Source organism: Bos indicus, chromosome 28 (genome assembly GCF_029378745.1).
Source record: "Bos indicus isolate NIAB-ARS_2022 breed Sahiwal x Tharparkar chromosome 28, NIAB-ARS_B.indTharparkar_mat_pri_1.0, whole genome shotgun sequence".
In the NCBI taxonomy this organism is placed as follows: domain Eukaryota; kingdom Metazoa; phylum Chordata; class Mammalia; order Artiodactyla; family Bovidae; genus Bos; species Bos indicus.
The window spans coordinates 26267975-26290618 of NC_091787.1; the positions used below are offsets into that span (position 1 = coordinate 26267975).

The 22644-nt window shown below is 53.6% G+C and overlaps 1 protein-coding gene across 8 annotated transcripts in view; it reads left to right on the top strand.

Moving 5' to 3' along the window:
• The window catches only part of LOC109553917 (collagen alpha-1(XIII) chain), an 83266-nt gene that overhangs the window by 29670 nt on the left and 30952 nt on the right, over positions 1–22644 (top strand). For 7 of the 8 annotated variants that reach the window (XM_070782193.1, XM_070782192.1, XM_019954223.2 and 4 more), the window contains 11 exons: positions 1359–1385; positions 2106–2141; positions 11123–11167; positions 12670–12696; positions 15784–15837; positions 16854–16940; positions 17745–17798; positions 18911–18955; positions 19330–19398; positions 20946–20969; positions 22371–22433. In XM_070782193.1, coding sequence (XP_070638294.1) covers positions 1359–1385; positions 2106–2141; positions 11123–11167; positions 12670–12696; positions 15784–15837; positions 16854–16940; positions 17745–17798; positions 18911–18955; positions 19330–19398; positions 20946–20969; positions 22371–22433 — 531 coding nt within the window. The remainder of the gene's footprint in view (positions 1–1358; positions 1386–2105; positions 2142–11122; positions 11168–12669; positions 12697–15783; positions 15838–16853; positions 16941–17744; positions 17799–18910; positions 18956–19329; positions 19399–20945; positions 20970–22370; positions 22434–22644) is intronic. The other variant, XM_070782195.1, reaches the window with a different exon arrangement.

Below are 22644 nucleotides of genomic sequence, written 5' to 3' on the forward strand. Positions count from 1 at the left end.
CCGATGCTTTCATTGCAATAGATTCCCAAAAGTGGAATTACTGGGTCAGGGGTGCCCCTGTCAAGTAGCCCACAATGAGTATGACCACATTCCAGGTCACTTGGCTTCATACCTGGGCCCTCGGCTACCCCGGCTTCCAAGGCTAAGGTTCCATGTAGAGTCCCCCTAGGCTGGGTCAAGCAGCCAGCTTGACCAGAAGGCAGCATGGCAGTGTGAAAACCTACCTTTCTGGGAGAGCCAGCTCTCCTGCTCAGCTTGATCCCCGTAACGGATTTTAAATATTCCCATGATTTCTCCCCAGAACCCTGGGGAGGGAAGTTAGTCTCACTTTCATGGATTGATGGAAGGAAAAGCAGAAAACCTAAAAGGAAGTGGAATTTAGAGAACTGAACCAAACAAACCAAGCCAAGAAAATAAACCAAAATTTTAAAAAGTGCTCAAAATCCACTTCTTTCCTGACGGCCCTCACCCATACACACTGGGCTCCTGATCACTGAACCCAAGCCAGGCTGTTTTCTTTGTTAGGTTGTTTATAAAGAAAAAAAAAACAAGAATGCGTGTTTTGAAACCAATTGAAATAGGCCAGACTCAGGCATCATGGTTTTCTCCAGCCAGTGTTTGCCAGGCAGACCCACGCCCGGGACCACGCTGGAGCCTGCCTTCCCTTTCCTCTCCCTTGGGCTCCTGCAGGGCTTGCACCACTTCCCCCAGCTGGCTCCTGTGGTCACAGCCCCCCGGGGTGGGGAATGGAGACAGAGGGCTCCCCTGCAAGCTGGCAGGGCCAGAGGCAAAACCCAAGCTCTGCTGGGCAAGGTCAGCTTTCCAGGGAGCGGCTCTAGTTAGGAGGTGGGTGGGTGGGGACCTGGACCAAACACACTATCAATTTCGCATGATGCCATTGACCTATTTTACAGCGGGCCAGCACAGCAGAGATGCCCGAGGCGCCCATGTGGCTCCACAGAGGGACATGAGCCTGTTGTCCCCATGTGCCCTGAGCAGGTTTCAGATGCCCTTTGAGGACCCTCTTGATCTGTTCTCCAGCGCATCCAGAACCCGTTACAACCTCCACTGTAAACGTGTTTGTGTGCATCCCTGCTCAGTCGTGCCCGACTCTTTGCAACCCCATGGACTATAGCTGCCAGATTCCTCAGTCCATGGGATTTCCCAGGCAAGAATACTTGAATGGTTGCCATTTCCTACTCCAGGGGATCTTCCCGACCCAGGGATCAAACCCGAGTCTCTTACATCTCCTGCACTGGCAGACAGATTCTTTACCAACTGCACCATCTAAGTGTGTTTAGCCCTCACCATTTGCCAGTGGAATCCATCTCCACTCACCTTTCTTCTTGCTTCTGCAGGGCTTACCTGGGCCTCCTGGACCAAAGGTGAGGGTCCTTCTGGGTGATGCATCGAGTGGGTGGGAAAGTGCCCTGGTGGGTAGGGGTGGCGCGCTGACAGGTACTGAGTAAGGGGCTGAAAGGGAATTGATCGGATTCCACAAGGATTGCACTTTCGTGGGCTCAGGCCAAGAAAGTGCTGTGGCTGGTATGGAAGATGCGGCCCTGCTCTCCAAACAGATCATGGTCCGAGTTGGGAACTCAGGTCCCAGGACATTGTCACAACATCCCAGTAAAACAGTGGCTCCTAAGGGGCCAGAACTGGAAAGGACCTTCGGGGCCATCCAGTTCCTTTCGAAACCTTATCTGGAAGCCCACAGTGTCGAGTCTCCCTTTGAAGCTGGAATCCCTGTGGCTTTAGGAAAGAGAAGTTGCAAAGCACTGATCCAGCCAGTCATTTCACAAATGCAGAAGCTGAAGTCCTGGGGGACATGACTTGTCCAGGTGCCACAGGGAGCCCGTGGTAGAACCAGAACTGACCCTCAGGGGTCCTGTGCCCCTGCCGAGTCGACCCTTCCCTCCTCCCTCAGCCTCTGCAAAGACAAGGACTGGTTCTGAAAAGTCAAACAGTCCCTGCTATTGTTCCAAGGTTGGCTGGAGGTGGAGGTCAGAGGTTTTGGAGTCATTGGAAAGAAGAGGGATGGTAACGAGGAGGAGGGGGGTGAAGCAAGAAAACCCCTCTAATGGCCTTATCTTGGTTCCCCTCAGGGAGACCCAGGGATCCAGGGCTACCACGGCCGGAAGGTAAGAAGGAGGGGAAAGGAGGACCGGCTCTCCACCAGGTGACAATCCATGTAGGGCTTCACCACAGTGTACACAGGGTCTGGACTTGGTCCATACATGCTTTTGCACACACATCAGCAGGGGCCTCAAAACTCTCGAATTTAAATGATCAGGGGGTTTGTGTCTCCACTGAGGAAGCAGGAGGCTCAGAGAAGGAAGGGCCTTGGGCAAGTCAGTGGCCCTGCTGGGCCTCAGGCCAGGAATGTGTCCCCTGCCAACCCAACTGGCCGTGTCCGCACAGAGGCAGACCAGGTTCTCACCTGCCCCCTGAGAGCCTAGTAAGTGGAGACCAGGCAGAGCTTCTGGGTATGGTAGGGGATATGGATGGTCCCAACTCTGCTGTCTGGCCACTCACAGGCCAAAGAGACAGGGTTCCTATGCAAATAACCCTAGTGAAGGCAATTGCACTAACCACTACCATCCCAAAGCACCGTGTCAGTATTGGGGTAGGGGGTTCAGGGAAATTCATTCTAGGTTGGGAGGATCTCGGGAAGTCGTCTGAGAGAGGACAGCCTCTGAGTTCAATCCTGGTGAATGGGTAAGTGTATCAGTTATCTATTGCCGTGTAACGAACCATCCCAAACTTACTGTCTTAAAACAATTCTTTCCCAGGATTCTGTGGCTTGGCCAGCTGTCTCCTCGGGGCTCACTCATGCAGTCACATGGGATGATGGCTGGAGAGGCCGGGGGGCCAAGACAGCCTCGTCCACACGCCTGGGGCTGGCGCTAGCTGCGGCCTGGGCTCCTCTGTTCTCCTCCACGTGGCCTCCCAGCCCCTAGTGTAGGGCGGATGGATTTCCTCACAGCACGGCAGGCCCAGGTCAGCCTTCAAAACAGGCGAGTCCTAGTGCACAAGTGCTTTTCAAAAAGCATCTCTTGCATCACATTTTCTGAGGTCCTGTTGGTCAAAGCAAGTAACTCAGCATTCAAGTCAGTGGGGCAGGAGGACTCAGCCCCTTATTCTTATTGTGGGAGGGTGGCAAAGCCTTTGTGACCATCTTTAATCTACCACTGTGCTCCTTCAAGCAGCAGATTTCAAGGGAAATGGCATTTTAGACAGGGAAACAATTGAGCCAAGGCCCAGAGATGGTCATCACAATAGCTTTAATAATGTAAAAATAATTTTAACACTATACACCACTTACTGAATGTCTCCTGTGTGCCAGGCTGGCCTTCAATGGGACCTGCATTATATCTAATCCTGGGAGGCTGGTACTCTTCTTCTCCTATTTAACAGATGAGGAAACTGAGGTACAACCTAAGTGGCAAAGCAGGAATTCAAGTCCAGGTCACGGCCCTTCCCATGATGCCATGCATCATAAGGAGTCCATCCCACCCTCCAGGCCCCAGCTGGGAGGCTTTGGCGCCTTCCAGGGGAAGAAAAGAGACAGGAGAGAAAGGCAGGACGAGGAAGGGGAGGATTCTGGAAAGGGAGGAATCAGCTCTGGAGAAGCACATTCCACAGGCTCTGTAGCTCTGTAATCCGACAGGGGCCTTCACTGCATTGTTTTATGGGTGTTTGGTGGGTGACATTGCAAGACCCGAGAGATCTTTCATTAGTTCTGCATGAACTGCGAAGTTTGTACTGTGTCAGGAAGTGGAAATTACAGCCCCCGAGGTTGCTTCCATCCCCTCATGCAGACTCACAAAATTTACTGCCTCCCGCTGCAGCACAGGGTCGGCTTTCCCATTAGCAGCCAGACCAGCTCTCTCAAGCTGTGAAGAAACTTTAGGGCAGCAGTTCCCCCTGGGGTCATGGGGATGCTCACGGCTGGCATCCCTACCATGGCAGGCATCTGCATTCCCCTGCCAACTGGAAATCTGGTTCATTCAGAAAGGAGGTTGGCGGGGGCAGTCTGTTGCCCTGAGGATAGAGAGGCGTCAACTTGGGGCTAGGGTGTCATGATGGTACAAGGCCTGTTTCCATGATTGTGGCCATTCTGTATGAAGTTTGTGGGAGGAATCTTTCAGCCCTGACTGTGTGGAATTTGCAGAGGAAATTAGCGTGGTCCTACTGACAGAGGGGCAGCCTCTGATCCTGGGGAAGCCTGCTCTGGAGAGAGAAGGCTTGGGGCTGCTAGAGGAGGCTCAGGGCTGCTGGAGAAAGCACAGATGCACTTCTTTTGCCTGACTAAGGATAAAGCAAGTGCTGATGGGTACCTTGAGAAGGAGGGAGCTTCCTGTCACCAGAAGCATTTAAGGAGAGGCTGGAAAACTATGGGTCTGTCATGTGTTAAGAGAAGCTTCTATATCCGATGGGAGACTGGATTGAAATCCCTTCCTGCTCAGGGAAGCAGCAGCTTCCTAAGAACAGAGCTGGCTCCATCCCCGCTAGAGAGGAGCAGCCTCCCACCCCACCCTGGCTTTATGAGTCAGACCCCTCGAGTCTCTGTCCAGGCCTTTCTGCATCCACATCCAGGGCTTGTCAGAAGCATTACTGCTCTTAGGTCTCCTGGGGTTCCGAGAAGGCCCTTCTCCTTCACGCTCAGTTCATGTTCCCCACGCTTTCTTTCTCTGTTGACCTGCCCCTTCCCTTTCACAACAGCCTCTTCTCATGGAATCCAGTGGGAGCTATGAGGCTGCCGGCTTCTCTGCGTTTCTGGAAGGCTCCTGCCACCTCCTTTTCTCCCAGCCTGTCCTTGAGACTTCTCAGTAGGCGCTCCGGAGCCACCAGGTGGCCCTAGAACTCTCGTCTCTGTGTTGGCCCTCACTCTGCTGGGACCCTTGTCCTGTCATCACTGAAGCCACAGCCTCCTAGTCTAACAGAGGCCAGAGGGTGTGCACTGGCGACCAATGGCCAGCAGCAGAGCCCACCCCCAAGAGCTTGGGGGGTCATTCCTCAAGGTCAGGCGATACTCAGGAGGCTACGAGTTCCTGTTCCCACTGCCTGAGCCCCAGTGATCACCATACCCAGGCAGAAGTATTCTTCCCATCAGAATTCTTAGATGAAGAGTCCTTTTTTCATGAGATATTACTTTTCTCCTTAAAGTGTTTCATCCCATTTTTCAATTCTTGGATGAAGAATCTTGCCCAAGGACAAGGGCAGCAGTTACTTCACGTCGCTGGTTCAGCCAAAGTCCTTTCGCTCTGTCTCTCACTCATCTCATCTCACCTTGGCCCAGTAATTTGATGCGTTATCCCCACTGTCAAGAGATGAGAAGCTCAGAGAGGTCAATACTCTGCCCAGCGTTGCACAAGTCAAGTGTTCGTCACTCAGTCGTGTCCGACTCTTTGCGGCCCCGTGGACTGTAGTCTGCCAGGCTCCACTGTCCATGGAATGCTCCAGGCAAGAATACTAGAGTGGGTTGCCATTCCCTTCTCCAGGGGGATCTTCCCGACCCAGGGATTGAACCCAGGTCTCCTGCATTGCAGGCAGATTCTTTACTGTCTGAGCTACCAGGGAAGCCCCAACATTGCACAGCTAGTGATAATCATGCTGGGATTGGAATCTAGGTCTCATGAGTCTGAGCCCAGGAGCCAGTCTTCTTGCCCTAGTGCAGAAGGAAATGTCTGCTCGGGGGAGGGGCGGTGTCACCCCAGGCTAAGCCAACTGTGCAGACCACCCTCCCCTGTGGTTTCTCTGGGGTGTGGAGGGGTAACCCTCTGGCTCTTTTCTTTTGTCCACCAAATCTCTTTTCTCTCTTCCCCTCTCTGCTCTCTGCCTAGAAAGAGGCCTAGAAGGAGGGACCCACACGAAGGGCAGCTTGGTCACAGATGCTGGGAAGACGAGAGTTTGCTCCCACCCAGCACCCTGTGCCACCCAATGGGGACATGGAACTGGGACAGAGGCCACGGGACGCCCCGTGTGTTCAGGGTGTGAGGGGGCCCCACAGGGTAACAACGGACCCCCCACGTCTGCTTCCATTACTCTGTCCTGGCGACTTGACACATACGCGGGGAGGCCTTTCAGTAAGGGAATTTAACTCTCAGCAGAGGCGCTTCTGGTCCTGTGAAGTTTGCTGTTGATCAGTTCCATCCACCACCACTAGCACCACCACCCGCCCAGCAGCTGGTCCCAGCCTGGCATCCTCTCAAAGGCCGGCCAAGGCTGGCAGGGCAGCATCTCCACCGGCTCCCGGAGATCGCAGCCCGGTGTAGCCAGCGGGCCGTGTGCTGCCGCAGCCCCACTCGCACCCAGCCCCATGGCCTAGACACTGTGAGCATTGTGCGCCCATGTGGTACCTATTTGATCCAAATTTATGGCACCAATCTACTTTCAATGTGTTGCAAGACACAAAATGTGTGTTTAAAGCATCGCAACCTTGGCTCTCTTTCAAGAGGATTGGTGAGTATTGTCAGACTGTGTATGGATCACAGAACCTGGTGAGAGCTTATCTCCAAGCACGTCAGAACTGGCCCGTCCATCTTGGCAGTAGCGGGGTGCCTTTGACACATGTGGCGGTCTGGGTGTTAAGCCTTGGGGTTTGCATGAAGGACCAGAGCCGAGCACACATTCCCATCCTGCTGGCTCCGGGCTGTGTGTCTTCAGACCAGTGCAGGCAGGATGTGAGAACCTCGTGTTTAGTCAGCTTATAACTGAGGTTGCACCTCCTGGAGGCTGTGGGGCTCCAGGGAAAGAGGGACTCCCAGGGAAGGAGATCTGATGGGCCCTGTGGTCGGCTGGCTAGGGCGCTGGATTGAGGGTATGAGGAGCAGAAGGGCACCCACCCAGCCCATCTGCTCACCCTACCTCAGTCCTTCTACAAAAAGGCAGAATCATTCTGACCTGCCAGTCAGAGCAAAGCATCACGTGGGTGGACATATCATATCTGAAGAATGATAACTAGAATTATTATATCTACCTTTCTGGGCCTTTTCGTGCCAGGCTGTATAGGGGCACTTTGCTTGCATCATCTCATCAGATCCTCATAACCGCCCTTTCAGGTAGGTTTTATTCTTATCCCCAATTTACAGATGAGCAAACCGAGGTTCACAGAGGTGAATCCCCCTAGAGCCACAGCTACAAAGCAGTGAAGCCAGGTCTTTCTGGCCCCAAAGTCTTGTTCTGGATGACTTTACTACCTGGGTTTTATGAGCCCAGGGGACCTATAATTTCCAATATCACACCACCACTGCCTACTCCCATCTCCTCCACTAGAAGGAAAGAAGGAGGGAGCTGGTCTGTTTTCCTTCTTGTGAGAAGGTTGTGGCTGGATTCAGGCCCTCCTCCAAGTCTCCCAGTCTCTCTGTGAACATCTAAAGCAGAGAACTTGGGGGTACTTGGTGTATTTTATTCAAAGAACCAAAGAAGGGGAGTGCTTTGCCCATTGGCACTGATTCTACCCGAATGCGTCCCCAGGGAGCTGACCTGGTCCTGCGACCTCCAATAAAGCCAGGAGAAGGCCGTCTGAGCTGTGCACCCCAGCGGAGAAACCTAAAACTTCCCTGCATCCCCTGACTCCCAGAGGACCTGGGCAACCCTAGGCTCCATGCCATGCTGACGTGCAGCAGAGCATGCCCTGCAGATGGAAGCTGTAGAGGCAGACGGGGGACAGCACTTGCTTTCAAAGCCAGGAATTCCTGGGGGGGCATCCAGGCCATTTCAGTTAAAGCAGATCAGGGAGCTGAGACATGGGCCCCACATCTGAGGCCTCGTGGGGGCTGACAGCCCTCCTGCTCCGCCTGCCTCCAGAACCCAGCCTGTGCTCTCTGCCCCCTGTTTCTCCTGCACTCCCAAGTCCCCAGATTAATTAGAGCTGACTTTTCTTTTTGGAACTAACTACAAAATCAACCGATCTCAAATCGAGATTACAACCCAGCCGCCCTTCCAAAGCCCTGGCCTTCGATGGGGCGCCTGACCCCGGTAATTCCCTGGATCACTTCCTGCCGGCCCTAATTACCGGACGACCTGGCGTTTCTGTGGCCCCAGGCCTCTCCAGTCTGGAGCTGGCTCCGGCGGCGGCGAGAAGAGGGAGCTGAGCTGCCCTTCTCCCGGAAGGGAGCCCTGGGAACTCTTCAGGGGAGAGAAGGACATTAGTTCTCCTCACCCGGCTTTTCCAGCCCAGGAAAGGGCCCTGGTCCAGACTTAAGGCCTGAGTCACCTGCTGGCCTCCCCCCAGTCCTCCGCTCCCCACACTTCTCCCCTGCAGAGAACAAAGCATCTGTGTGGAGCTGCTCCGGCCCAGGCCCTCCCCCCCCTCGCCCCCCGACCGCAACCCGCAGCAGGAGCCTCACGTTAGGGAGGTCCGTTCATCTCCCCCTGCTTCTCTGGCCTGACCTTTGCTCGGCTGGGGAACTGACCTGGAAGCCCCCCACCTCTTGCCTCCTTTGCCAAGTCCCTGCCCTGTTTGTTCAACAAACAGTAAATCACCAATTAAGAGAGCAGAACACGACTGGTTTGTGCTCCAAGGAGCTTGCTTCCATCCCATCATCTGGGCAAAGGATGGGTCCTTCCACCTGGAAACAGAACCAGAATACAGAACCTATTGATGCTTGGCAGGCATTCCAGGCAGGGGCAGCAGGAGTCAGTGGCGTCCTAAAAGTGGGGGCTGGGACGGCCTTCAGGGTCATTCAGGGCAGCCCCCTGTCTACCCACGTGAGCTCACCCAGCACTTTCTTAGCCACCAAGACCGGAATCCACCCCTTGCAGGCCAGCCATCCAGCATCCTTGATTCTGGGAACCAAGGTTAGAAGAGCCAGCCTTTCGCAGGCCTGGCTCCACAGCATCAGCCACCACCCTTGCTCCGGGTATCTGGGGCAAGACCCTTTGTAATGCTTGGAGCACCCACTTCCCCAGCCTGCCTGGGGGAGCCTCCAGGATCCCTGCTCGGAGGACAAGAAGTGCAGGAGATAAATTGGGGCCCTCGGGTTTTGGCAAACTATGAGAGCTCTCTCCCCAGCTGAGATGTTAGTGAGTTAGTGGATCTAAATTCAGCACAATTCCAAACTTAAACCTTTTAAACAAACAAAAAACTTTCATGTAGGAAAATGGGAACGAAGGAGCCTCTAGGTGTGCTCTTACAAAGACACGCCAAGAGGAAAAGCTCTGCGAACACACACGTGTCACTGTCCTCCCTTTAACAATGGCCCCGGAAACACTCACCACTCCACACCCCCCATCACCCTGCAGACGGATGCCCTTGCTCACAGCCACCCTGGAGTCCTTGATAATGACTCTCAGCCCGCTCTCACCTCTCCCATCGTCCAGAATCAGTGTTTTCTGGTGCAAGCTGAGTCCAGACCCTGGTTCAGAGGTCAGGCTGGGGTGAGCCCCCGGAGACAAACCCTGGAGAAGGAGACTGATGAGAGTGGAATGAGCCCGCGGGGTGGGGTCAGCCAGGGGCACCCTGGCTTCCTGCCCAGCATAGGGGCGGGGGTGAGGGAGGCCCTGAGATGGGGATCAAGGGAGTCTGGGTCACTTGCAGAATTAAGAGACTTGACCCAGAGGGAGGGGAGGGGCAAAAGGTCAGCCATCCTAACGAGGAGACTGCCTCCTCTGAGGGGCCCAGATTTCCCTGGAGAGTGCGGTTGTATCTTCACAGACAAACCTTCAGGGTCTGAAGACAACCCCAATGACATCAGACACCCTCACTCCAGGTTTTGATCTGCACAGCCTGTGTGGAGACTGGGGACAGAAACCCAGAGATGGAGCGTGGGCAGACCCCAGCCTCCTCCCCTGCTGAGGCACCCCAGGCTGTGCTCTGGGGCAGGAGGAGACCCCCTGAGCCCCCTGTAGAACCACAGTTTTACCCACAGCTAACATCCCTTCCCCCACGGAACCTTGCTCTGGGGCTGCCAACACACCCAGAGCAGGAGTGAGTAGGAGGTGTCTAGTCCTCATTTTGCAGGATCCTGAAGCCAGAGAGAGAAAGTAACCTATCCGAGGTCACACAGACACCCCAGCTCAGCTCTCTCACTGGAGGTGGCAAGAAGGCAGAAGCACGGGAGGAAAGCTGACAGAAAGATGGGAAGAGAAAGAACGGGGTTCAAACGGGAGATGTCTGAGTAGCCAGGGCTGCGCAAGCTGACCTCCCACCTGTACCCACCACCACCCCAGGGAACTCTGTCTGGTGTCCCTCTGGGCTGAGTCAATCCAGTTGAGTTGTTTGGAATGGAAACTGGGGACTTCAGCTTATGCGCTGTAGCGGCAGTTACCAGAATTCTGACGAAGTCCTGTGGCGCCCTCTGCTGGCCATAGAGCAGAACTGTGGTCACAGGCCAGCCGGGCTCAGCCTTTTTCTCCGGTGCCAGTGGTTGAAGACAGCCCTGGACTGAGCACTGACCCCTCACCCCTATGGGGCACAGACCTGAGGGCCCTCCAGAATAGAGGGCTTTGGCCTGCAGAAGGTGTTTAATGGAAGCAACGGATTCTTGGGGTTGCCAAGCAATAAAAGCATCTGATGCTTGGGGTTGGCTGAGAGAAATGGCTACCTGGGCTTTGGCAGACAAAAGACCTGTGTTCAAATTTCTGCTCTGCATGACCTTGACTATCATACCTGGCCTTCCAGAGCTCACCTGTGGGACAGGAATAACATCCATTCCCACACTGACTGGAGGGGACTCCTAGAGATTGAACAGAGGATAGATGTGACGGCTTCACTCAGTGCCAGACACAAACGCAATAGATGGCTGAGCCTTTCTCTGCTCTTTCCTACAAGAGGGATTTTCCAGAATTTAGTGCCTGGGATGCAATCTTGTCTGTTGCAGTCGCTTCTGAGTCCAGCTTCACCACCCCTGCCTGTGGCTCAGAGGTCCTGGTGGGGTCGGGGTGAGGGAGGGCTCCTGCATTGGAAGCTAAAATTTCTGGGCCTTTTGCAGAATTTAGAGATCTGGCTCAAAGAGGATGGGGTGCAGCCATCCCTGGCAGACATGATTTGAACGGTTATTCCAAGCTTCCGGAGCAACCCCTCTTGCTGACACCCTCGAAGGCCATGCTTCAGGGCCGAGCCCTTGGGCCCTGAGTCTGGTCCTATTCTCATCGTTTCTCTTGTTCCTTCCTGCAGGGAGAACGGGGAATGCCAGGGATGCCGGGCAAACATGGAACAAAGGTATGCAGCTCCCCCCACTCCCCAGCAGCTCCCCAGCCGCAGTGCCCTCCCCTACCGCCTCCTCCTCCTGCATCCTGTCCTCCCATAAAAACAGAGATGGGGTGCACATTTCTTCTCATCCTCTCCCCTTGCTGCCTGGCCTGTTGTTCAGGCAGGGGTGTTCCTTTTCAGCCCATGAACCATCACTCACCAGCAGCCTCCCAGCCTGCCCAGGCCTCCTCCTGGGCATCAGTGGGTCATAAAAAGAACTTCTCAGGTACCCTCAGCTCTGGCTGCAGTCCTGAGACCCATGTGGGAATCAGGATCTCCTAAAAATGACATTCGCTTGAAATTTACTAAGTGCTGTGCTTGGCAGCTTATTTACCTCAAAGTTGGTGGTCTGGAGCTGGTAAGGAAGTAGGGTTCACTCCCAGCTGCTCCCCAGTCCACTGGGACTTAGAACTAGAGGGCTCCCTTAGGGAGAGTCCCACAGGCAGCCTCAGAGGCCAGTGAGCTTAGTAAACTCAGCCACCTGCTGCTGTTCACTTCCCCATGGCTCTTCTTCCCCCCCTTTCTCCTCCATCTCCTCCTCCTTTCGTATTCCACCCGTTCCACCCAGGGACGCCCCTCATCTAGCCCAGCCAGGGGCTGCCTGCCATGGTGCCCTTTGAGTCTCCCAGGAGGGTCTAGAAGCCCAGGGAGCCTGGCTGAGCATAGAGGGTCTTTCTCAGGCCACTCTGTCTGAGCCAAGCTCAGCAACCCCCTTCCCGGTGTACCTGGGCGGCAGCCCAACGTCTCCACGTCTCATGTCTGGCCACTTCTTCTGTGCACCGCCCCCCCTCCCCCTGCCAGGTGAGAACGTCCCCATGCCTTTCCTTGTCTTGCCAGGGGGCTCCTGGAACCACTGTGGCCAGGATGAAGGTCAATGGACCTTGTAACTCAAGACCTGAGGGGCATGATGGGAGGGGTGGAGAGAGGACAGAGTTGGGGTTTCAGGGGCTCAGTGGGTGGCCATTGGACCAAGGCAGGAGCAGACAGAATTCAGAACCGTTGCCCTTGAAGCAATATGTATGCCAGATGCTCAGCTTGAACAACAGATGTTTAAGTAAGCCACGCAAGTGACTGGCAAAGGTTTACCATTCTCAGCTGAAGGTCCCACCAGCCTGCCAATGTGAAAGGAGTCTAGTGCTTTGCTTTACTCTCCAGAATTCAGCCAGTGGGCAGGAACACTCCCGAAGCAGAAATAATGTGGATCTCCTCCAGGACATTTACAGGGATACGGCATCCATAGCAAATGCCCCTTCCTTCCTCTCCCTCCTCCTGGGCTGCCTGCCTCTCACCTGCCATCGTCTCACCTCGGGGAAGAATAAGGAACAGTCCAGGAGGGGCCCAAGTCCGAGGCAGAGGAAAGCCCTGAGCTGACCAGACACTTCTGCCCCCAAATGGCTTCACTTCTCTGCTCCTGGCCTCACTCATCTGGCTCTCTCACATTCTTTACCAGAGTCTTCTTTTCTCTCACACAGGGTGAACCTGGGATCCCAGGAGCCAAGGTACTGATACAGAGGAAATGTTCCGGGCAGCCCGGAGCATCAGGCGTGGGGTGGAGGTGGGAGGGGCTGCTGTTGTTTTGCTCCGTGTCCCCCGAGGCTGGTCCAGAGCTGGGGACCTGACTGAGCAGAGGAGAGCCCACCACAGAGGGGCTTGCTGGTCAGGAATGCGCTGCAGATGCCTCGCGTCCCCCTGCCTGGATCCTGGCCCCGGCAACAGTCTGGTTTACATTCCCACCAGCTGCAGCGGGCAGCGACATGGTCCCCTACACCTGCAGGGCTCTGTCTCTCATCCAGTCCAATAAGAGGTGTAACGTGAGAAAAGTTTCCATGGCCAAAGACATTTGAGAAATAATGGAGTTTGAAACTGTTACAAAAGCTTCTTTCCTGCAGGCCTTCTCAGAGCCTTTACTGTGCTAAATATACATTGGGAAACCCTTTTGGGGGCTGCAGAGAATGAGCTGATTAGATAGCATCACTGACTCAATGGACATGAATTTGAGCAAATTCCAAGAGATAGTGAAGGATAGGGTAGTCTGGCATGCAGCGGTCCATGCGGTCGCAAAGAGTCGGACAGGACTGAGCGACTAAACAAAACCAAAGGAACTTCTGCAGCATTTTCAAACTTTCTGACGAGGACAATCTTTTTTTAAGAGGTGCGTCTTAGGGGGCAGATATTCTGGAAACACTCGTCTATGATTACTGCCCCCCATGCCCCTCACCACTCCTACCGCATCCTCTTATCGGTGACTTTTTCTTCTTACCCCAAAGGGAGACCCAGGAGCAACAGGGAAGCCGGGGCCCCCAGGTTTGCCGGGAAAGAGGGGGCAGAGGGTAGGACACTGTGTCTCTGAGTGTGTGCTCCCTCCATCCCGGCCTCTCCTGGTCCCCCCGCCATTCCCACCCCCGCCCCCATGGCTGTCATGCTGCTTGCGGTGTGCGGTGGGTGCACGTGTGCCCAGGGAGAAGGGAGTGCTGGCCAGGATGGCCTGCAAATCTTCGGAAATTCACACTCGAGGGCACAGCCTTTCTCCCTGAAAGCCATTGGGTGCCCAAGAGGAAAGCCCAGCAGAAGGAAGGGAGGTCCTCCCTGCCCCTGCTCCCATCCCCCAGGACCTCAGCAGGGCAGCCCCACACCCTTCCCCTCAGACTACCCCCGCCTCAGACAGGGGTATGCCCCCGCTAAAGCCGCAGGCACCACAGGGCGAGCTGGGGCCTTAGGATTCATGTCCCCCTCATCACTGGGGCTTTTACCTGGCCCTCCTCCCCTCCCTTGTGTGTGTGCTTAGTAGCTCAGTCATGTCCAGCTCTTTGCAACCCCATGGATTGCAGCCCGCCAGGCTCCTCTGTCCATGGGGATTCTCCAGGCAAGAATACTGGAGTGGGCTGCCATGCCCTCCTCTTGTCATTCACATTTCTACCCCAGGGCAGGTGGCAAGGGGATGACACCTAAAGACCTGATGCAACACCCTTTGTGTTGACCGCTGAAAAGTTCGTTGAGGCATCTGAGTGAATTATGAGCCCAGGGCCCTCAGTGTATATTATTACATATGAGAACCACCATTGGACTATAGCAAGTGGAGCTTCTCATGCTGGCCTGGAGGGGCACTCTCGAGGGGCCCTCCTGATACAGGACGCTGTGAATCCAAGTGAAGTCTTTGTGACACAGAAGGAGGAGCATCAGGAGAGCTGGGTGCTGCCCTGAGGGGGTCGTCCACAGTCACAGAGACCCTTCATCTCTGCAATGAGAGCGGGGCTCTGGGACCTAAATGAAGGGCAAGAAAAAGTATTCTTTGGTGGTAGAATAGAGAAGGGTACTTGTTTACTGGGCTTCCCTGGTAGCTCAGCTGGTAAAGAATCCGCCTGCAAAACAGGAGACCCCGGTTCAATACCTGGGTCAGGAAGATCCACTGGAGAAGGGATAAGCTACGCACTCCAATATTCTTGGTCTTCCCTGGTGGCTCAGATGATAAAGATGGTCAAGAATCCACCTGCAATGTGGGAGACCTGGGTTCGATCCCTGGGTTGGGAAGATCCCCCAGAGAAGGGAATGGCTACCCACTCCAATATTTTGGCCTGGAGAATTCCGTGGACTGTATAGTCCATGGGGTCACAAAGAGTCAGACACAACTGAGTGACTTTTGCTTGTTTACTAGGGCTGCCCTAACACAGGACCGCTGACTGGGTGGCTTCAACAGTGAACACTGATTGGCCCACGGTGCTGAGGCCGGAAGTCCGAGATCAGGTGTCAGCAGGGTTGGACACCCTTCTGCAGGGTGTCCCGTGCCTCTCTCCTAGTTCCCAGTAGTTTGCTGGCATTCCTGGTCTTCCTCGGCTTGTTGAAGCATCACCCCAGTCTCTGCCTTTGTCTTCACATGGTGTTCTCCCCGTATGCATGTCTGTGTTCAAAGTTCCCTTTTCTTTATAAGGACACTGATCATACTGGATTAGGGGCCCACCCGACTCCAGGGTGACCTCATAATTTAGCTAATTACATCTCTAGTGGTCCAATTGCCAAGTAAGGTCACATTCTGAGATACTTGGAGTTAGGACTCCAGCATATGAATTTCATGAGACACAATTTAACCTGAGGTACACTTCTCAAAATATTCCTCCAAAGGAGAAGTTCTGGTATGATGGGTTTTGTCCTCCCTAGAGGCAGGGAGGTGGGCAGAAAGTTCTCCCTAAAGACCAGGAGCATCTAATTGCTAGACGTTACAAACATGAAAAACAGCAAAGCAGTTTTTAAAAAATAATGCCAAATATTGGCATTCTGAATGGCTCATATCTCCCTAGGAGACCCCCCTAAAGGGACTCAATGCTCTTGGCTCCTCTCCCTCGATAAGTGCCAAGGGCCCTGCCCACACAGGACTGGACTGGGAGGACAATGATACCAGTGGGAAGTGTCCCAAGGAAGGAGTCAGGTCCCGGATAGGGTCCAGCAGGAAGTGAGTCCTTCAGAGAACAGCCCAGGTAAGGGCAGGGAGGCAGGAGAGAAGAAAGTCAAGACCCTACGTTGGAGGGCTGGTGTCTTCGCCAACATACTAGAGAAATAGTTCCTAACCCAAACTGTCTGCATTTCCTCCACAGGGTGAGAAGGGGGCTGCGGGGTCCCCCGGGCCACTCGGCCTCTTGGGGCAGAAGGTGGGTAGCAACCAGCTCTGAATGGTGGGTTCTGTGTAGAGGTCCAGCGTCCATCCCCACCCACATTTCCCACCCTGCACATTCACACGGGCCCCGGCATTACAGGGGTCCCTCCCAGATTGGGGAAGAGCAGTGGGAACACAGCCGGATTCTGTCTTGGGGGACAGAAGCACGAGAAACTGCATGGGAGGTCCTGACTGTCCCCAGAAAGCCCCAAATTCAAAGAATGTACTAGCTATGACTTGGTCTGATTTCTCTCCACCAGGTCTGAAAATGTAGTCTACAGTACGTGAGCTCCATAGACATTCCATTAAAAAAAAAAAAGAAGTCAAATAAGTTTGGCTGTATACAACAGCACCCTCAGAATTCTACTCAATGCTCTGTAATGGTCTATATGGGAAAAGAATCTGAAAAAGAGTGGATGTATGTACATAAGTACATGTGTATGTATATATAACTGAGTCACTTTACTGTATACCTGAACTGATACAAGTCAGCCATACGCCAATAAAAAACTTTTTAAATAAATAAAGCAGGCTCCTCAGAGAGTCATAAGCACCTTGGCCTGTCCAAGAGGCTCCCGGCACCCCATGGTGAAGGAGCCTGGAAAGCTTCATTTCATTTTGCCTTTCCGACATTGCTTGGCCACCAGACCCCTTTTTGTCACATTCTGAAGATTCCCAACCTGCTGAAGGAGTGCTCCCTGAAACACACTTTGAGAAACCTCGATTCTGGTCCTGATGGGGTTCTTGTTCTAGCTTACACCTGTTCCACTTTAGTAACCAGTTCCATTCTCTCCTCACACCCCATAGCCAGGCTTCTGAACACCTCTGGTCCCCAGCCCACAGTTGGGGCTGGAGGACCACACAACTGCTGGAGCCCACAGTTCCCCAACATTCAGCACAGACCAAGGGGCAGGCTGCTGTCTTCAGTCCTTTGAACTATGAGGGGAGAAAAGACAGAGACCAACCACCTCCCTCGAAGTTAGTGATGGTAACTCTACCTTCCACCCCCAGGGAGAAAAAGGCGATGCTGGCAACTCCATTGAAGGAGGCAGAGGGGAGCCCGGTCTCCCAGGGCCTCCTGGACCCCCAGGGCCAAAGGTGAGTATTTCCCTGGGATCAGTGCTCAATCCAAGTGCCTGTGGTCCTTATCCCTAGTCCATTTGGGGCACTCTGTATCCTGGGCACCTTGCCTTCTCTCCTCCCCTAAATGTTGTTTAGTGGGTTCTAAACACTGGTTGTTCCAGTGGATTCTAGAAGGTCCGAGCTCCTGGGACTGAGCTCCTACTTCCAAGCAGTGACCTTGACCCTCCAAAAGAGATGGCCTCTCTGGGGCAGATGGAAGTAGGAACCATTGACTCAAATGGCTGTGATGTAACTGAGTCAAGGACCAGTGGCTGCCAGGTCTTTGGATAATCAGAAAGGCCCGTAGCCTGGACATTGAATCAGCCACAGAGACTCCTGCCTCTCCCTGCTCCTCCGGTCCTAGGCCTCCTGGGGCCCCCTCCCCACATACCTAGGCCCTTCCCACTCACCTCTGCCTCCCAGGCAGAACCTGGTGAGGTAAGTGTTCCAGGCTCCAAAATGACCTGCCTCCTCCAGCCAGAAGTTCATGAGGGTCCATAGTTAGGGGCCTCAACAAGCTGGACACGTGTGTGTTGACTAAGAACCGAGGAGAGCCTGGCAGCACAGAACTCAGAGGGAGAAAGGAATAGATCAGGAGGGCTGCTTGGAGGAGGTGGGCCTGGGCAGGGCCCAAGGGTGGGGAAGTCAGACAGGTGGAATAGGGGGAGTTAGTAGATATGAGCAAAGAGACAGAGCCCAGAGACACTTGCTACAACATGAATGGCTGGACCATCTCTTGCCCCCTGTGTGTCCTCATCCCATCTCTCTCCTGTTGCCCAGGGGGAAGCTGGAGCAGATGGCCAGCCAGGCCCCCCAGGAGAGCAAGGAGACAAGGTACAGAGGGCCTCGATCTAAGAGCAGGATGAGGGTCAGCTTGGGAGCTCAGAGGGAGAGAGAGTCTTGGCCGTCCCTGCCACTGAGCCCCCAGACACAGGGCTGACAGCCATGACTCCTGCCTGCCGTCTCTTGTGGTCACCTTGGGCTTTGGGGAACTTCCTCTGAGATGGCGGCCAGGCACAGGGAGGCCTGGGGAATGCAGTGACCCAGAGTCCCCGCATCTACTATTTTCCAACCGCTGGTAAAGGCGGGCTCCATTCTCTCCAGCTCCTTCTGGGCACAGGTCAGCATGGTGTTGTTGTGGGCACTGCAAGACTGTGGGTGCGGGGAGGTGCCGGCTGCTATCTGGAGGTGACGCTCCCTGAGCTGACCAACTGAAGGGTCAGCAGAAGTTGAATTATATTAAAGGGTTTGTTTTCCCTTTGTTTTTACTTTCTGTCTTCCTTTTTAAAGCTGTGTTCAGTGTTCACATTTTCCCAGCTCAAGTATGGAACTGTGCTTCACTTTTCACAACTTACACCACCTTTCATTTATTCCCCACGGTTCTGTCCTGTTTCCAACAAGTACAAATCCTCCCCCACCCAACCTGCTCCAGGAGGCAGGGTGTTTCTAATCCCTCACCCTGGCCCCCCACGTTTCCTCCCACAGTTTGGGTCTTCCACCAGCAGACAGGAACCGCTGGGGCTCTCCACGGCGATTGGCGACCACCCAGGCAATCGGCACAAAGTTTCTGAACCCTTGCTCCTTGAGTGGGATGGGAACAGAGGGGCAGAGAGTCTGGTCTCTGCACCCAAGGAGGTGGCTGACTTAGGGGACTAAAGAGAGGTGCCCAGAAAAACAAGGATAGAATCACCAACAGCTAACGCAGGACAGAAATAAGACCTTCCAGTGTGAAGCTGAAGGGAGCTCAGAGGGAGAGAGGCATGCGGGCTGGTGGAAGCACTTCCCAAAGGGAGGACCCTGCATGAGCTGGAGCCCTGCGCCCTTCTGGCCTGGGCTGAGCTGAGCCTCCTGGCCCCTCCAGGGCCCCAACACACAGACCATCTGGGGACATCAGATTCTCTGTGCTCACTTTATGCCTATTTCACTTCAATTTTGTCCTGCAACAGGGGGAGCCTGGACCAGCTGGAGAACAGGGACCTACTGGCCCCAAGGTACGTGCATCTCTCATCCAGAGAATCAGGGCACCCCATCCCAGCTCCCTGGGGTCATGGTGTGAAGTGGCTTGTCTGGGGCTCTCCACGAAGAGCAGCCTGGCCGGCTGGGTTGTCTGGCTAGGGTGTCTGACATTGCAGCCACAATCAGACTCAGCGTCCCCCAGGTCTGTCTAGTCTAGGCTTCTCCACTAGTTCTGGATTCCCGGAGCATCCTCTGGGCGTGTCTGGAGCCCCGGGAGCCACCGCCAGCAGCTCTGGATCCACCTGTGCAGCCAGTGTCAGCTCTGATCCCATTTGGCAGGAAGAGGAGGTGCCTGTCCTGAGGTCCCCGCTGGTCCAGGCTCTGGGTACAGGTGTCATTTGTCTCCTAGGGCTCCAAGGGCGAAACTGGGAAAGGAGAGATGGTGGACTACAACGGCAACATCAACGAGGCTCTCCAGGTAAGTGGGGCCACCCAGAGACAGAGATCTGGGGTTACCTGTGGGCCTTGAGGCTGGGCCCCAGGCCTGCTGGGCGATCTGAGCTCTAACACTCCAAGGCCTGGCCACTAGGCAGAGCTTCCAGGGAGCTCCCTTGTCTTCTCTCCTTCGGCACCCCCCATTATCCCCCAGACACACAGCCCCCTCATTTGAAATCCAAGTGGCCCAGCTCTGGGTCACTGAGAGTCGTAAGTGGAGCATCCTGGCACCTGTGGGGTGCTGGCCCACTTGGGGTTCTGGGACTCCCATTTCTTTGGCACACAAACTCCCCCCCCACTTGGTAGGACTTGTCTTCCTGGAACCCATCTACCTTTGTGTCAATGTAATAGTTCAGGTTCATACGGTACCCTCCTTTAAAAGTGGGGTTCTTGGGGCTTCCCTGGTGGTCCAGTGGTTGAGACTCCATGCTTCTGCTGTAGGGAGCCTGGGTTCAGTCCTTGGTTGGGGAACTAAGATCCCTCATGCCATAAATGTTTTTTTTTAAGTGGGGCGTTACTGACATTTGGGGCTGGTTAATCTTGGTTGTCGGAGAAGGCAATGGCACCCCCACTCCAGTACTCTTGCCTGGAAAATCTCATGGGCGGAGTAGCCTGGTAGGCTGCAGTCCATGAGGTCATGAAGAGTCGGACACGACTAAGCAACTTCACTTTCACTTTTCACTTTTATGCATTGGAGAAGGAAATGGCAACCCACTCCAGTGTTCTTGCCTGGAGAATCCCAGGGATGGGGGAGCCTGGTGGGCTGCCGTCTATGGGGTCTCACAGAGTTGGACACGACTGAAGCGACTTAGCAGCAGCAGCAATCTTGGTTGTGGGAAGGCTGTCCCGTGTGCCAGAGGATGTTCAGCAGCATTCCAGGTTTCAACCCGCTAGATTCCAATAGATGGCACCTATGTCATTGCCTCCCAGCTATAAAAAAACAAAGTATGTCTCTGCACACTGCCGAATGTCCCCAGGGGGACAAAATCACCCCAGATTGAGAACCGCTCCTTTAAAGGAATCCTTGTACCCATGTGAATCCATTTTCAAGGTGTACAGATTTTTTTTAATGCCAACAATTGTCCCTCTAATTTATTTTCAAGTAGCTCCGTGTTTTTCTCTACTGTGTTTAAAGGGAGGTACATCTTTTTAAATGGAGGTACATCAGAGCCTTAAATCTGGGTCTTAGAAGAAGAGGGGAGATGAAGGGAGGGTCCCGGTCAGCAATTAGAAGACATGCTTCTTTCTTCCCTCTCTGGTAAAGGGACAGCTTGCAGTCCCCTTTAAGGCATGTCTGACTCTGTTGTGGACAGCATTTGGTGCTCGTGGGGTGCTCTCTGTCCAGTGATTATGACCCTCTGGGAGAGGTGAGGGTGGGGTGAGTCTGGGAGGCACAGAGTCCTCGAGAGGGTCTACCTCTGTGGTGCTCCTTCAAGGGGCCCAGCGCCCACACTTCAAGGACTGTTTTGAGGGACCTTCCAGGTGGCTCTTGATTTGCTCTTCAACTGATCATGTGGTGTTGATTTTTAGGAGATCCGGACACTGGCCTTGATGGTGAGTCCTCGTCCCTTGATTCCCCCCGGGTGCTGGGCTGAGGGCTGGGAGTGGGCAACATGAAAGACAAGCCTGGAGGTCTCCCCTCCAGAAGTTTAGAGAGTGGCTCTTCACCAACTCAGCAGGGTGCTCTTGTCAAAAGATAAATGCTGGGTTCTCTCTGCAGCAGCATCGAAAAAATAGTGGTATGGAGGAAGATATTTCTATGTTTCTCCTTTTACCCAACCTTTCACTAATAAAGTATAATCCTAAAAAATCAGCAGCAATCCTCCACCTTTCCTGGAAATCAATTTCATTATTTGCATCTGGAAAACCAGTGTATTCTAAGCCTGGATCCTGCATGGGTGCCCACCAGTGATAGGCCCTCGGTGAATATCTGCAGTTAAAATGATCACCACCTGCTTTAACTTCCAAGTCAGAGAAAAGAGGAGAGATCAAGAAATTCTTAAACTACTCACATTTTATGTCAGTCAATATTTTTTAGTGGCCATATGCCAGAGAACACATTTAGAGATGATACAAATCCAGAATTAAGCACCAGTCATACGATGCCTCAATCCCAGAGATTGGTATTAACCAAATGGTTCTGGAATCAGTGAGCTTCATTTGCAAACATTAAAATATATTATTTGAAATAGCTATTTGAAACAAAACTTTCATGGAAAAGTTTTTTTTAATTTTTAAAATCAACCTTGAATTAACTGTACATACAATAAAATGTACCCACTTTAGGTATAGAATTTGTTGAGTTTTGATAAATGTATATAGCCTGGTATCCACCACCTCAATCACTCCAGAAAATTCCTTCATGAGACTCAAGAGTCAATCTCACACTTACCCCACTGATCTGCTTTCTGTCACCACAGCTTAGATCTGTCTTCAGTTCTGGAGTTTCTTGTGAATGGAGTCAGTCAGTATGTCAGCATCTGCATCTGGCTTCTTTTGCTCCGCATCACGTGTCAGAGTTTCTTTTCTGGCATGGCCTGGGCGGTGCTTGGTTCTTTTTCACTGCCGTATAGTATTCCACTGTGTGAATGTACCAGACATTCACCTGCTGATGGACATTTGGGTTGTTTCCCAGAGACATTTTAAAATCACTGTCAGGGAAGATCAGATTTGTCTTCTAGGAACCCAAGGATCCCCCAGGGTGTAGTGGGAAGGGGAGGAAGAGGCTGATAGGTGTGGCTTTAGGATCCCCACCCCTGTCTTTAGCCTAAACACACTCAGAGCTTACCTGCCTTACACTGTGGAGTCTCCTTGTTATTTTCTTTGCAAAAAAAAAGTCTTCCTACTGCTGATGAAATGTTTGGAAATAATCAGACTCCACATACACCTCCCTGGAGATAGGCCATCCCTCCTCAGTCGTAACATTCTCCCACGGGTCTCTCTTTCCTTTCCTAGGGGCCCCCTGGTCTTCCTGGGCAGATCGGCCCACCCGGAGCTCCAGGGATCCCAGGCGAGAAGGTAACACTGTCTTGACAAGGCAGATGAGACCCTGCAGAAGCCCCGCGTGCATCTCTGAGCACGGGACCCCCGGCTGCCCCTATCTGTGTCTTTCTCATGTTCCCAGGGCCACCACGCCACTCCAGCCTGTAATTCTCCCCAAGCTCCAAGGCGCCGCCTGCCCACCATCCCTCCCACACCCTCAACTCTGCAATTCTCCCCTCAATGTCTG